At 40.2% G+C, this 12,913-nt stretch overlaps 1 protein-coding gene and 1 long non-coding RNA gene across 3 annotated transcripts in view; one reads left to right on the top strand and one right to left on the bottom strand.

Moving 5' to 3' along the window:
* The window catches only part of LOC133537954 (vang-like protein 1), a 73,648-nt gene that overhangs the window by 14,084 nt on the left and 46,651 nt on the right, over positions 1-12,913 (bottom strand). The window contains exons 4-7 of one of the 2 annotated variants that reach the window (XM_061879143.1): positions 9,274-9,702; positions 5,750-5,925; positions 3,298-3,431; positions 1,595-1,630 (exon numbers count right to left, since the gene is read on the bottom strand). In XM_061879143.1, the coding sequence (XP_061735127.1) occupies positions 1,595-1,630; positions 3,298-3,431; positions 5,750-5,925; positions 9,274-9,702 (775 nt within the window). The remainder of the gene's footprint in view (positions 1-1,594; positions 1,631-3,297; positions 3,432-5,749; positions 5,926-9,273; positions 9,703-12,913) is intronic. The other variant, XM_061879144.1, reaches the window with a different exon arrangement.
* The window catches only part of LOC133537955 (uncharacterized), a 34,658-nt gene that overhangs the window by 5,101 nt on the left and 16,644 nt on the right, over positions 1-12,913 (top strand). Inside the window, exons 2-3 of the long non-coding RNA XR_009802896.1 lie at positions 9,265-9,708; positions 12,119-12,216. This is a non-coding gene — a long non-coding RNA (uncharacterized LOC133537955). The remainder of the gene's footprint in view (positions 1-9,264; positions 9,709-12,118; positions 12,217-12,913) is intronic.

Here is a 12,913-nt window from a genome sequence, read left to right as displayed (position 1 = left end):
AGTCACGGCAACTGGAGGAGGTTGCTGCCTCCGCTGATCTCCGGTAAGAGGCGACTTATTTCCACAATTTTCTCACCGAAAACTGCCGGTTGACATGTAGTCGGATCCATCGTTCGCTCGACTGCTCTGATCCATAGTAAAGCTTCACCTCCGGGAATTTTAAACAAGGAAACACCGTGTGTTTGTGTCGAAACGCTAAAAGCTTCCCACCTCCATCTTTCTACTTTGACTCCTCCATTATTAATTGAACAAATTACAAAAGATTCAGCAACACAGATGTCCAAAATACTGTGTAATTGCGCGATGAAAAGAGACGACTTTCAGCAGTAAGTGGTGCTGGGCTAATATGTCCCCTCCAACCAATAACGTCACAAACACGCGTCATCATCCCGTCATCATTCCGCGACGTTTTCAACAGGAAACTCCGCGGGAAATTTAAAATTGTAATTTAGTAAACTAAATTGGCCGTATTGGCATGTGTTGCAATGTTAATATTTCATCATTGATATATAAACTATCAGACTGTGTGGTCGGTAGTAGTGGGTTTCAGTAGGCCTTTAACTCGCTGGAATATAAAGACATTATAACATACATCCATAAACGTGGACGCATATTTATCTGTACAGTAATCTATGTATTCATATCTGCATATTATTGCTCTTTTATCCTGCACTACAACCAGCTAATGCAAAAAAATGTTGTTCTTATCTGTACTGCAAAGTTCAAATTTTAATGACAATAAAAGGAAATCTAAGTCTAAGTCTAATTAATATATATTGTTATTAGTTCATAACATACTACACGGATTGAATCTATAATTATAGACAATAAAAGCAAAGGGAAAAGCCTTCATGCAGTATCAGGCCTCCTCAGGTGCAGAATGCTTTTTATAGACAACTAGATTAAACATTAATATTGTGCACACAAATCAACATAAAGTCTTATTGTTGGGTTTACAGCAGCAAGAAGCAGAGTAAAAAACAGTAAAACTTAAAACTTACAGGTTAACATCATTAAACCATGACACGATGGGAAAGTGTGTGTGTGTATGTATGTGTGTATGTGTGTATGTATGTGTGTGTGTGTGTGTGTGTGTGTGTGTGTGTGTGTGTGTGTGTGTGTGTGTGTGTGTGTGTGTGTGTGAGTGATTGGGCATTTGTGGAGGTATGAAAGATGCTAAACTATGGGAAAACAGGGTAGGGAGCAACAATGAAGTCGACATGTGGGAGAATGTGAGGAATCAGCATTGCTCTGATGAATTATTTAAGGCTTGAAATCCCGCCGCCCCCCAGAGGCCTTTCTGCTGCTCTTTGATAGAGGGAAGGGGGGGCAGGGCCATGGAGGACGCCGCACTGGATGCAGCATCATGAACGCCTTGGCCGTGTGCACGCGGTGAGGATGGGATGGCGGTAAGTGCGACGTGAGTCGCGTGCGTTCGTGGGGTGGGGATGCAGTGTATCCATTATGTCAAGCACACAGGCTTGGTGGGTGAACCGAGCCTTGACGTGAGCCACTTCCTGTGCTTTAAAAGTGCATGGGTGGGTGTGGGGGGAGTGGTGGAAGCAGGGAAGAGGGCTTTCTCCTCACTACTTACTCTCCCACAGATACTCTCTCAGTCTTGCTCTCAATTCTGCAGCTCATAAAAGAAGTGGGCAATAAAGAGCAGGAGATCACAACTACGTCAAAAAAATACGACAATTTAATTGCATTTACATACTGCGGGTGAGCAGACGTCGCACTGTAATGACGCAATGCAATCACAATGTACAATATCATCAAATTACAGCACCTTTAGTATGAGCTTCAAGTGTTATGCATCATCTTTGACTGTTTTGGTGATGCCACCACAAAAGGCTACCAGTGATGGCAAAAAGGGAAAATACGATGACGACCATAGAACAGGAAATAGTGTTAAGTGTGACGCAGGAGAGCGTTAATCAGGTCTCTGTCCTGGTTGCTCAGTATATTAGGGCTATAGTCAATCACTAATAAAAGGACATCTGATAATTATTTAAAAAAACAAGAAGAAAACAAATTTTTGTATACATTTCGGCAACACTTTAGTATGGGGAACACATATTCACCATTAGCCTCTTAAGACCCAAGTTTACATGTTTTTTTATTTCTTTTTGCTATTAGGGCTTATTGGAACCTAATTAGAATAAAAACTAAAAATCATCTTTTGATATGTTAGTCCATAAGTACACAAATGTGTACTTCATGCTAATTTTGATTTTTTTTTACACTTTTTTTTCCTCTAAATTCCATTGTTATACTCTTCTGGCACCACCAGATGGTAGTATGAGTGTCCACATAAGCGGCATAAGACCCCAATTCAGTACTGTACACAATTTTGGAAATAAGAGCTAATAGGTGCTGTCCATGCATGTGGCCACGAAGGCATTTAGAGGTAAATTAGTTGCTTATCAACATGCAAATTAGTAACATATTGGCTCTTAATTAGTCATTATTAAGTACTTACTAATGCATTATTCTGCATGGCCTTATTATACAAGCAGTAAGCCATTAACTAAGAGTCTTCCCTCAATAACCTCAGAATTATTGCCTATTAGTAACCCTGACCTAACTCTAACCTTAACCCCAACCCCAACTTTAACCCTGATATGTTCCCCTAGTGTCCAAATAACTCTAAATTAAGTCTTTGTTACTTTAATAAGCAACTAATTACTGGTGAATATGTTCCCCATACTTAAGTGTTACCCACATTTCTTTAGTGCTGCTTTAAAACCTCCAGTAAACTACAGTGTCATTGACTGGGAAAAAAAACACTGTACATTGTGTTTTTTTCCCTAGTATAGATTATTAAATGTCATTTAAAAAAAGACGACCTTTTTTGTCAACAAAAACAAATTGTGATGATAACCATAGAACAAGAAATTACACTTATTGCGATATTCCTGAATAATACATAATAATAATAATAACAATAATAAAAGTAAAGTAATGGTATGCATTTCAGAAAGTCATATGATATTTAGTGTTTGTGCGAAGAGAATCACGTTTAATCATGTTTAAAGTGTTTTTTAACGGGTACGACAATTAGGAATATTAAAAAATGTCGCTTAAAACATTGCCTGAACAGTTAATAAAGGTTTTATGTTGGCCACATTTTGACCATGTCACTGATTATTTCTACTCTTATTTGGTCAAAATTGCTTATAATCCTGAAAGCAGTGTCTGAGAGTGGATTGTGTACAATTTTAGAGGTTCCAAGCCATCTCAAAAGCACAACTAATAACAACATATGAGGTGAATACTGGAATGTGAAGTACTTACCGTCAACGTTGTAAACTTTTAATCCAGCCAAATGTTTCGCAGCTCTGTGCTTGGAGGCCGAGAGGAGTGCCGGGTTGTGGAGGGGAAAATCTTTGTAGTAATACTCCAGTATGGTCAGAGCGGCGTTCTGAATGCTGAAATTAAAGGAGAGGGTCTTAATCTTCAATCTAAAACTTCAGACAGTACAGCTTGGGTTGTGCCTTCAATGGTTCAATTGAAAATAGGAGCACAAAGAAAACCAAAGCCAGGGTGATTTGAACAATTCAGGCGACAGATCGGGATACAAACGCCAACAGGAGGGGAACTCAAGTATTTATTATGTATATATCATATTATGCGGGAGGAGACTGAGGGCAATGAGAAATATGAGAGTTGCAGCAAAATGGACACTATGTAGTACTGCAGACTCTTTGGCTAACATCAATTGAGTGCTTATTTATGTAATTTTGGATACTGTCATAGAGGAGAATGAGGGCAATTAGAAAACTGATTACCGCAGCAGAGTGGAGACTTCGGAGTATAATACCGGAGAGTCCACAGCTAACATCAACAAATGTGCTTATTTTTGTCATTTTGGACACTATCCTGGAGCAGAATGAGGGCAATAGGAAAACTGATTACTGCAGCAAAGTGGATGCTAATGCAGTATAATACTGCAGACTCCGCAGCTGACATTAATTGTGTGCTTATTTTTGTCATTTTGGATACGATCATAGAGGAGAATGAGGGCAATACGAAAACTTAAGTGGAGACTATGGAGTATAATACTGCAGAGTCCGCAGCTAACATAAATAAACTTATGTGCTTATTTTTGTAATTTTGGATATTATTATAGAAAAGAATGAGGGCAATAAGAAAAATGAGTGTTGCAGCAAAATGGACAGTATGGAGTACAATACTGCAGAGTCTGCAGCTAACAAACTTGTGCGCTTATTTTTGTCATTTTGGATACTATCATAGAGGAGAATGAGGGCAATAAGAAAATTGAGTGCTGCAGCAAAATTGACACTATGGAGTATAATACTGCAGAGTCTGCAGCTAACATCAATTGTGTGCTTATTTTTGTAATTTTGGATACTATCATAGAGGAGAATGAGGACAATAAGAAAACTTATTACTGCAGCAAAGTGGAGGCTACTAAGTATAATACTGCAGAGTCCGTATCCAGCAAACTTGTGCGCTTATTTTTGTCATTTTGGATACGATCATAGAGGAGAATGAGGGCAGAACGAAAACTGAGTGTTGCAGCAAAGTGGAGACTATGCAGTATAATACCACAGAGTCTGCGGCTAACATCAATTGTGTGCTTATTTTTGTAATTTTGGATACTATCAGAGAGGAGAATGAGGGAAATAAGAAAACTGATTGCTGCAGCAAAGTGGAGACTATGGAGTATAATATTGCAGAGTCCGCGGATAACATCAATTGTGCGCTTATTTTAGTCATTTTAGATGCTATCATAGAGGAGACTGAGGTCAAAAAGAAAAATGAGTAATGCAGCAAAATGTACACTATGGAGTATAATACTGCAGAGTCCGCAGCTAATATTAATAGTGTGCTTATTTTTGTCATTTAGGATACTATCATAGAGGAGAATGAGGTCAAAAAGAAAAATTACTGCTGCCGCAAAATGGACACTATGGTGTATAATACTGCAGAGTCCGCAACTAACATAAATTTGTGTGTTAATTTTTTTCATTTTGGATACTATCAAAGAGGAGAATGAGGGCAATAAGAAAACTGAGTGCTGCAGAAAAGTGGAGACTATGGAGTATAATACAGCAGAGTCCGCGGCTAACATCAATTATGTGCTTATTTTTGTCATTTTGGATACTATCAAAGAGGAGAATGAGGGCAATAAGAAAAATGAGTGCTGCAGCAAAGTGGAAACTATGGAGTATAATACTGCAGAGTCCGCAGCTAACATAAACTTGCGTGCTTATTTCTGTCATTTTGGATACTATCTTAGAGGAGATGAAGGTCAATAAGAAAACTGAGTGCTGCAGCAAAGTGGAGACTATGGAGTATAATACTGCAGAGTCTGCAGCCATGTGTTTATTTTTGTCCGTTAAAGTTAAAGTACCAAAGATAGTCACAGACACCCTAGGTGTGGTGAAATCACTCTCTGCATTTGACCCATCCCCTTTGTTCCGCCCACTGGGAGGTGAGGTGAGAAATGAGCAGCAGTGGGGGCCGCGCTCGGGAATCATTTTGGTGATTTAACCCCCAATTCCAACCCTTGATGCTCAGTGCCAAGCAGGGTGGTAATGGGTCCCATTTTTATAGTCTTTAGTATGAGTGCCGGGGTTTGAACTCATGACCTACCGATCTCATTCTAACCACAGGGCCACTGAGCAGGCTAGATTATTCACATTTATAGATGGATAAACTTTATATTATTATCCGAGAGGAGACTGCGGGCAATAAGAAAAGTCAGTATTATAGCTTTTACCTCAGCTGTCCTATGTTGTAGTGACGTGTTTCTCCGTCGGTGGAGCGGATGACGCACACGCTGTAGCAGGGTCGCAGGTGGCGCAGCTCCAGCAACACCACAGCCAGATAGTGGACAAAGAGCTGGGAGTCCACCAGGGACACGGCGAACTGGACCACGCCATGGTAGTCCTCATCCTGCAAAATTCATGCGTATGTTACGTCTCGTCTTGATTACTGTACCGTGTTATTTTCAGGCCTCCCTATGTCTAGCATTAAAAGATTACAGTTGGTACAAAATGCGGCTGCTAGACTTTTGACAAGAACAAGAGTGTTTGATTATATTACACCAACACTGTATATACCTTTTATATACATATGTACTCGGGGTGTAACGGTAAGTGTATTTGTATTGAACCGTTTCGGTATGGGGTTTCGGTTCGGCACACGGGCGTACCGAACGAGTTTGTAATCCAAAGTCTTCACAAGCTGCTCTGCTTTCTGCCTCTGTCTCAGCAGCAAGCATTGTACCACCCACACAACCATCTGATTGGTTACATACAAAACCAATCAGCAGTGCGTATTCAGAGCGATGTAACAGCCAATCAGCAGTGGGTATTCAGAGAGCATGTAGTTAATGCTTCAGCGTCGAGCAGATATTTGTTTAGCAGGGGAGCAGCGGACAGCATACTCTCCCCAAATTATAAAAAACACCTCCCAGTCACAACTATTACAAACATCACTATGAGCCCGTTGACCTTCTAGAAACAAACTGCAGCTCAGCTCGCTCGCAGTTCTGGCTTCAGGTAAAGGCTAATTAGCTTTTAGCGTAACGTTAGCTCATTTTGCTGTGTGTGTGTGTGTGTGTGCGCGCGCGCGTGTGTGTATGTTAGGGGCAGCAAAACCCTGTGTGTCTGTTATTTCATTGAACTCCATGGTGTTCAGGGATGAATAGTCTTTCCCTTTGCTGTTGTACTATTTTTTTCAGCTATAGTTACATTATCCATTAGTAATGTAGCAGCCTAGTTTTGAATGGCAGGGTCCCTGCTATCACACGTTGTTAAAAAAATAACATTTACATAATAAAAGTCAACTACAGGCTTCCCATATGCTGTAATAAATTAAGCATGATGAGTTGACTTGAAACTGGTTAATGTTGCACTTTTTATATGTAGAAGAAAAGTTTTGTCATTTTTTTTAATCAAAGCAACAATTTGAGGCAGTTTTATGTGGATTAACGTGTGCAGAATTATCATAGTGTTCCCAATGTTAAAAGAATAAAGCGATTGTTTACAAATTTGGTAAATAAAATGTATATTTTGTTGTTTTCTTACTGTACCGAAAATGAACCGAACCGTGACCTCTAAACCGAGGTACGTACCGAACCGACATTTTTGTGTACTGTTACACCCCTAATATATACCTATCTATATACTTATACTGGCTCACCTGCACTGGCTTCCTGTGCACTTCAGATGTGACTTTAAGGTTTTACTACTTATGTATAAAATACTAAAAGGTCTAAGATCCATCCTATCTTGCTGATTGTATTTTACCATATGTCCTGGCAAGAAATCCGCATCCAAGGAACTCCGGCTTATTAGTGATTCCCAGAGCCCCAAAAAAGTCTGTGAGCTAAATTGCGTTTTTTATTCGGGCTCCAGTACTTTGGAATGCCCTAAATAGTTAAAGTTAAAGTACCAACGATTGTCACACACACACACTAGGTGAGGTGAAATGTGACCTCTGCATTTGACCCATCCCCTTTTATACACCCTGGGAGATGAGGGGAGCAGTGAGCAATCATTTTGGTGATTTGATTTGATATCTCAGTAGAAGCATTTAAGTCCCATCTTACAACTCATTTTTATACGCAAGCCTTTAAATAGACTTCGACATTTGGACCAGTTTATCTGCCGTCTTTTTTTGCTCTGCCACCCTCCCCTGCGTGGAGAGGTTATTAGGTGACCACAGAAGACGCGCTAGCTGTTCAAAGTCAGGACCTGGGGTGGACCACTCATCCGTGCATCAGTTGGGGACGTCTCTGCTGGCCCCACTATGGACTCCACTCTCACAATATTATCTAGATCAGGTGTCGGCAACCTTTACCCGTTTCACAAAATAAAGAAAACAATGGGAGCCACAAAACTGTTTTGAAATTTAAAATGAAATAACACAGCGTACAACGTATTTTTTTTGCTTTGTGCTATGTATAAACCAGGGGTCTCAGACACGCGGCCCACACCTTTATATGAAAATGTAATATTAGTGCGGCCCGCGAGTTTTAATTGAATGCCGCTTGACTTTTACTAATATGCGCCACACTGTTAACCCACACCAAACCAGAATGACAAACACATTTCGGGATAACAGCCGCACTGTAACGCAACATAAACACAACAACAAAAATACCCAGAATCCCATGCCTCCCTAACTCTTCCCGGCTACATTATACACCCCTGCCCACCTCAACCGACGCACGGAGGGCGGGGGTTGGTGGTAGTTGGTGGATGTTATCCCGAAATGCGTTTGTCATTCTTGTTTGGTGTGGTTTCACAGTGTGGCGCATATTAGTAAGAGTGTTAAAGTTGTTTATATTAAAACCCTCAGCGTAACCTGTATGGCTGTTGAGCAAGTATGCCTTGCAGTCACTTGAGCGTGATAAAGGCAGCCGCACACTACATGTGACCGGCCGGCACTCAGTTAGCATGGTATGAGAGCGCACACGACGGCATGTTCTAGAGAGCGTTAATGTTATTGTCATCATGGCACGCCCTCAACAGTGTTGTCCGGATGGTAATCTGAGAATATTATCCTAGGGAGATTTCAGAGAGAGGCATTGAAATCCGGAAACCTCCCGGAAAAATGGGGGGGTCGGCAAGTATGCAGCTGAGCCACATCAGAGTGATCAAAGAGCCGCGGGTTGCCGACCCCTGATCTAGATCCACTGGACGTCCATTGCACCGGTCGCCCAGTGGGGGGTCCCCACATCTTCAGTCCCCTCCAAGGTTTCTCATTTTATCCCATTGGGTTGAGGTTTTTCTTGCCCTGATGCAGGATCTGAGGCAAGGATGTCGTTTTGGCTTGTGCAGCCCTTTGAGACACATGTGATTAAGGGATATACAAATAAACTTTGATTGCTATCGATTGCCACCCGAACGCCTCCTTCTGGAGATGTTTAGGGCACGTTCAACCGGTAGGAGGCCACAGGGAAGACCCAGGACACGTTGGGAAGACTAAGTCTCCCGGCTGTCCTGGGAATACCTCGAGATCCCCCGGGAATTGCTGGACGAAGTGGCTGGGGAGAGGGAAGTCTGGGCTTCCCTGCTTAGGCTGCTGCCCCCGCGACCCGACCTCGGATAAGCGGAAGAAGATGGATGGATGTTTGATAACATGCCCAATAGATAACTACTGTTTGTGTTGCTAATCATCATATACACCACAGTAGCAGGTTTATTTACAGTTGGATATAGTCTGCATTTCACGTTGATATTTTGTGCATACATATTTGTTTGTGAAATATTCCCAAATCCACAGTGAACGCACCTGTGCATCAAGTATCCTGACGCCGTAGAAGAGCCAGTAGGACATGGTGAGGAGAAGGGTGAGCGTGGTGAGGAAGGCCCGACACGCGCACACCCTCGGCAGGCTGGCACGGGCCGGCCGCAGAAACAAGGCCCAGATGGCGGTGAGGAGCATGAGAAGCTTGAAGGACAGCGACAGGAAAAGTCCCTCGCAGGCGGCGCCGCACGGCTGCAGTCTCTCAGGCCACACGATGACAGGTAGAAGCAGGAAAACCAGAGGGGTGGCCAGCACCAGCAGGCCCCCGCACACACCCACAGCGAGGGGGAGATAGCGGCGGAAGCTTCTGGTCCGGTCCTGTATGCCCTTTCCCAAGCCGACCACTTCCTCCTGGGAGATGCTGAGCTCCGAAGTGCCCGTCACCGCCGTGGTGGTCTCTCCCCAGTTATCATCCTGCAGGTGAGGGATACAACATTTTACTATGGTATATTACTTTTATCATTTGTTTTAATATTCACCTTTACTAAATACATTTATTAGTTTGGTTAAACATTTTGGAAATAATTATTACAGGTATTTTTGTTAAAAACTTAATAAAATACAATTCATTTGAATAAAATGAAAATGTATTATTTGTATTTGAACATTTTAGAATCCATCCATCCATCCATATTCTACCGCTTGTCCCTTTGGGGTCGCAGGGGGTGCTGGAGCCTATCCTGGTTGCACACGGGCGGAAGGCGGTATATACCTTGGACAAGTCGCCACTTCATCGTAACATTAAAATGATTTTGCCTTATTAAAATAATCAGAATTTGAAAACAATTAAAAAACATTGCCATAGAAAATCCATCCATCCATTTTCTACCGCTTGTCCCTTTAGTGGTCGCAGGGGGTGCTGGAGCCTATCCTGGCTGCACACGGGCGGAAGGCGGTATATACCTTGGAGAAGTCACCACTTCATCGTAACATTAAAATTATTTTGCCTTATTAAAATAATCAGAATTTGAAAACAATTAAAAAACATTGCCATAGAAAATCAATCCATCCATTTTCTACCGCTTGTCCCATTCAGGGTCGTGGGGGTGCTGGGGCCTATCCCAGCAGCCCTCGGGCAGAAGGCGGAGTACACTTTGGACAAGTCGCCACCTCATCTTAACATTAAAATTATTTTTTCTTATTAAAATAATCGAAATTTGACAACTAAAAAAAACATTGCCATAGAAAATAATGAATAATAATAAAGAACATTTTATTCACTGACTTTTAACCCAGCATGAGATTAACTTTTTTTTTTAACTGTTTTTAACTTTTTAACTGCTCTTTATCTAACAAATTATTCATAGAATAATTTGTATTTGCTTTTTCAATGTGTATTTTATCTCTGTTTTAAATGTTTTTTTTTAGTCTGTCCTTTGCCTGTATTTCTTTGTGGTATACAGCCCTTTGTTCTTCAACAGTGGGTGTTTTTTAAAGGACATTATAGATAAAGTTGGTATGGTATGGTAAATATTAAAAAAAACAAGATGACTAATCGTGCTTGTAATTTATCTTCCCAGTTATCATTCTGCAGGTGATACAATTACCTAATGATTAAATACCAAAATATATGTTTTATTTAATTAAAATTAAAACATATATAAATTATATAAATGTAATATAATAATGAAATATTCAAAAACATGGCAAAGCCTATTGTGATATGTCAAAATATGTAGATAGAATAGATAGAATGCCTTTTATTGTCACTATACACAGGCACAATGAAATTAAAAGCAACTCCAGCATCAGTACATATGAAAGACATAGGAAGGAAAGAAAAGAAAAATAGTGCAAAAGTTCCGAATGTGTTATTTAAATTGTAAATATTATACTATATACATATATACAGAAGCATTCAGACTGTGGGTGGAGAGTAATATTTGCACACAGAGAGGTGCTAAACTATAAAATCAGTGCCTGAGAGTTCACCTTGGTTATGGCTTTAGGGGGAAAAAAAACATATAAAAACATTTTCATAAACATATAATTATAGTGCACTATAGTTCATGACTTCTGCGCATAAACTTCAAATTAGACCATGTTGGCAACATTTTATTATTACAGAAAATAGGGGAAAAAATGAAGGCTAATGTTGATATTTTCAAAAATGCAACCGTATTTTTCGGAGTATAAGTCGCTCCGCAGTATAAGATGCACCTGCCCTAAATGCACAATAAAGAAGGGAAAAAACATATATAAGTCGCACTGGAGTATAAGTCGCATTTTTTGGGGAAATTTATTCCATAAAACCCAACACCAAGAATGGACATTTGAAAGGCAATTTAAAATAAAAAAAAGAATAGTGAACAACAGGCTGAATAAGTGTACGTTATATGACGCATACATAACAAACTGAGAAGGTTCCTGGTATGTTGACGTAACATATGGTAAAAGTTATTCAAATATCTATAACATATAGAAAATGCTACAAGTTTACCAAACAATCTGTCACTCCTAATCACTAAATCACATTAAATCTTATACGTCTAGTCTCTTACGTGAATGAGATAAATAATATTATTTGATATTTTACGGTAATGTGTTAATAATTTCACACATAAATCGCTCCTGAGTATAAGTCGCGATTTATAATCCGAAAAATACGGTACTAATAATCTCACCATTTCAGCATTAACCAGTGAATCACATCATATTTACTTTTACATTGTCCTGAACAATGAATTACTTTAAATTGACCTTTTTTTTCAGTGGTTGTAAAACGAGAGTAAAATCAACATTTTTCTTGTCCATTATGCTGCTTTAGTCGTGTTTTTGCACGCCCAACAACAACAACAACTGACTTCTCTTGCTCTTCTGCTATTTACAGAGAATCTTGGACTTTCATAATGGGAAGTCTTCAAACACGCTTTGATGTAATGTAGGATGGCACGCATGCATGCAGTGGGACGCACACGCTGACGTGAGGTATATGCACACACACACACGCACACACAACCATGAATACTTCCTCAGCTGCCATTACAAATTAGAGTCACAATCAGATCTTATCGTATCTGCACCACAGACACGTTTACATTGTCATTCATTCTTATGATTAGCTATTCACTGTTCTCGGTGTGAAGATGCACACTGCATATTTTACTTCATGCAACCAATGAGAGAAGACATGAGGGCTATATTAAAAAAAAACAAGTGAGGCCTTATGATCACAAATGTGTCAACACAACTTGTCCGTTATTGAACAATGGACAATCCTCTTTCCATCGCAGTCCATGGATCATTAATTCCCCTTTTAAAGGAGTGTTTGGGGGGCAGGGCGGAGAGGGAGGAGACTGATTTGTGAAAGCAAAGGTGGGGAAATGGGTTTATACAAGTGGAACGTTCTCCTTTAATGCTGGTTATTCTTATGAAGTATTCCATAAAGCAGCTTTTTGTGCAAAGCTACAGGAGCATAAGGAAGCTAACATGTTTGGCAGTAAGCATCTATCCCAGGGGTGTCAAACGTAAGGGCCCGCGGGATGAGTTTGCTAAGTATAAAAATGAGCTGAGATTTTGGAATGAAAGAAACTGCTGTTCTAAATGTGTCCACTAGATGTCGCAATAGCAATTCTTTGTATCTTTGTAGATAATAATTCATATATAAAAAAAATAAACCACATGT

The sequence above is a fragment of the Nerophis ophidion genome, linkage group LG19, assembly GCF_033978795.1.
Source record: "Nerophis ophidion isolate RoL-2023_Sa linkage group LG19, RoL_Noph_v1.0, whole genome shotgun sequence".
In the NCBI taxonomy this organism is placed as follows: Eukaryota; Metazoa; Chordata; class Actinopteri; order Syngnathiformes; family Syngnathidae; genus Nerophis; species Nerophis ophidion.
Note: the sequence above shows the minus strand (reverse complement) of the source record. Positions and strands in the feature narration are given on the sequence as shown.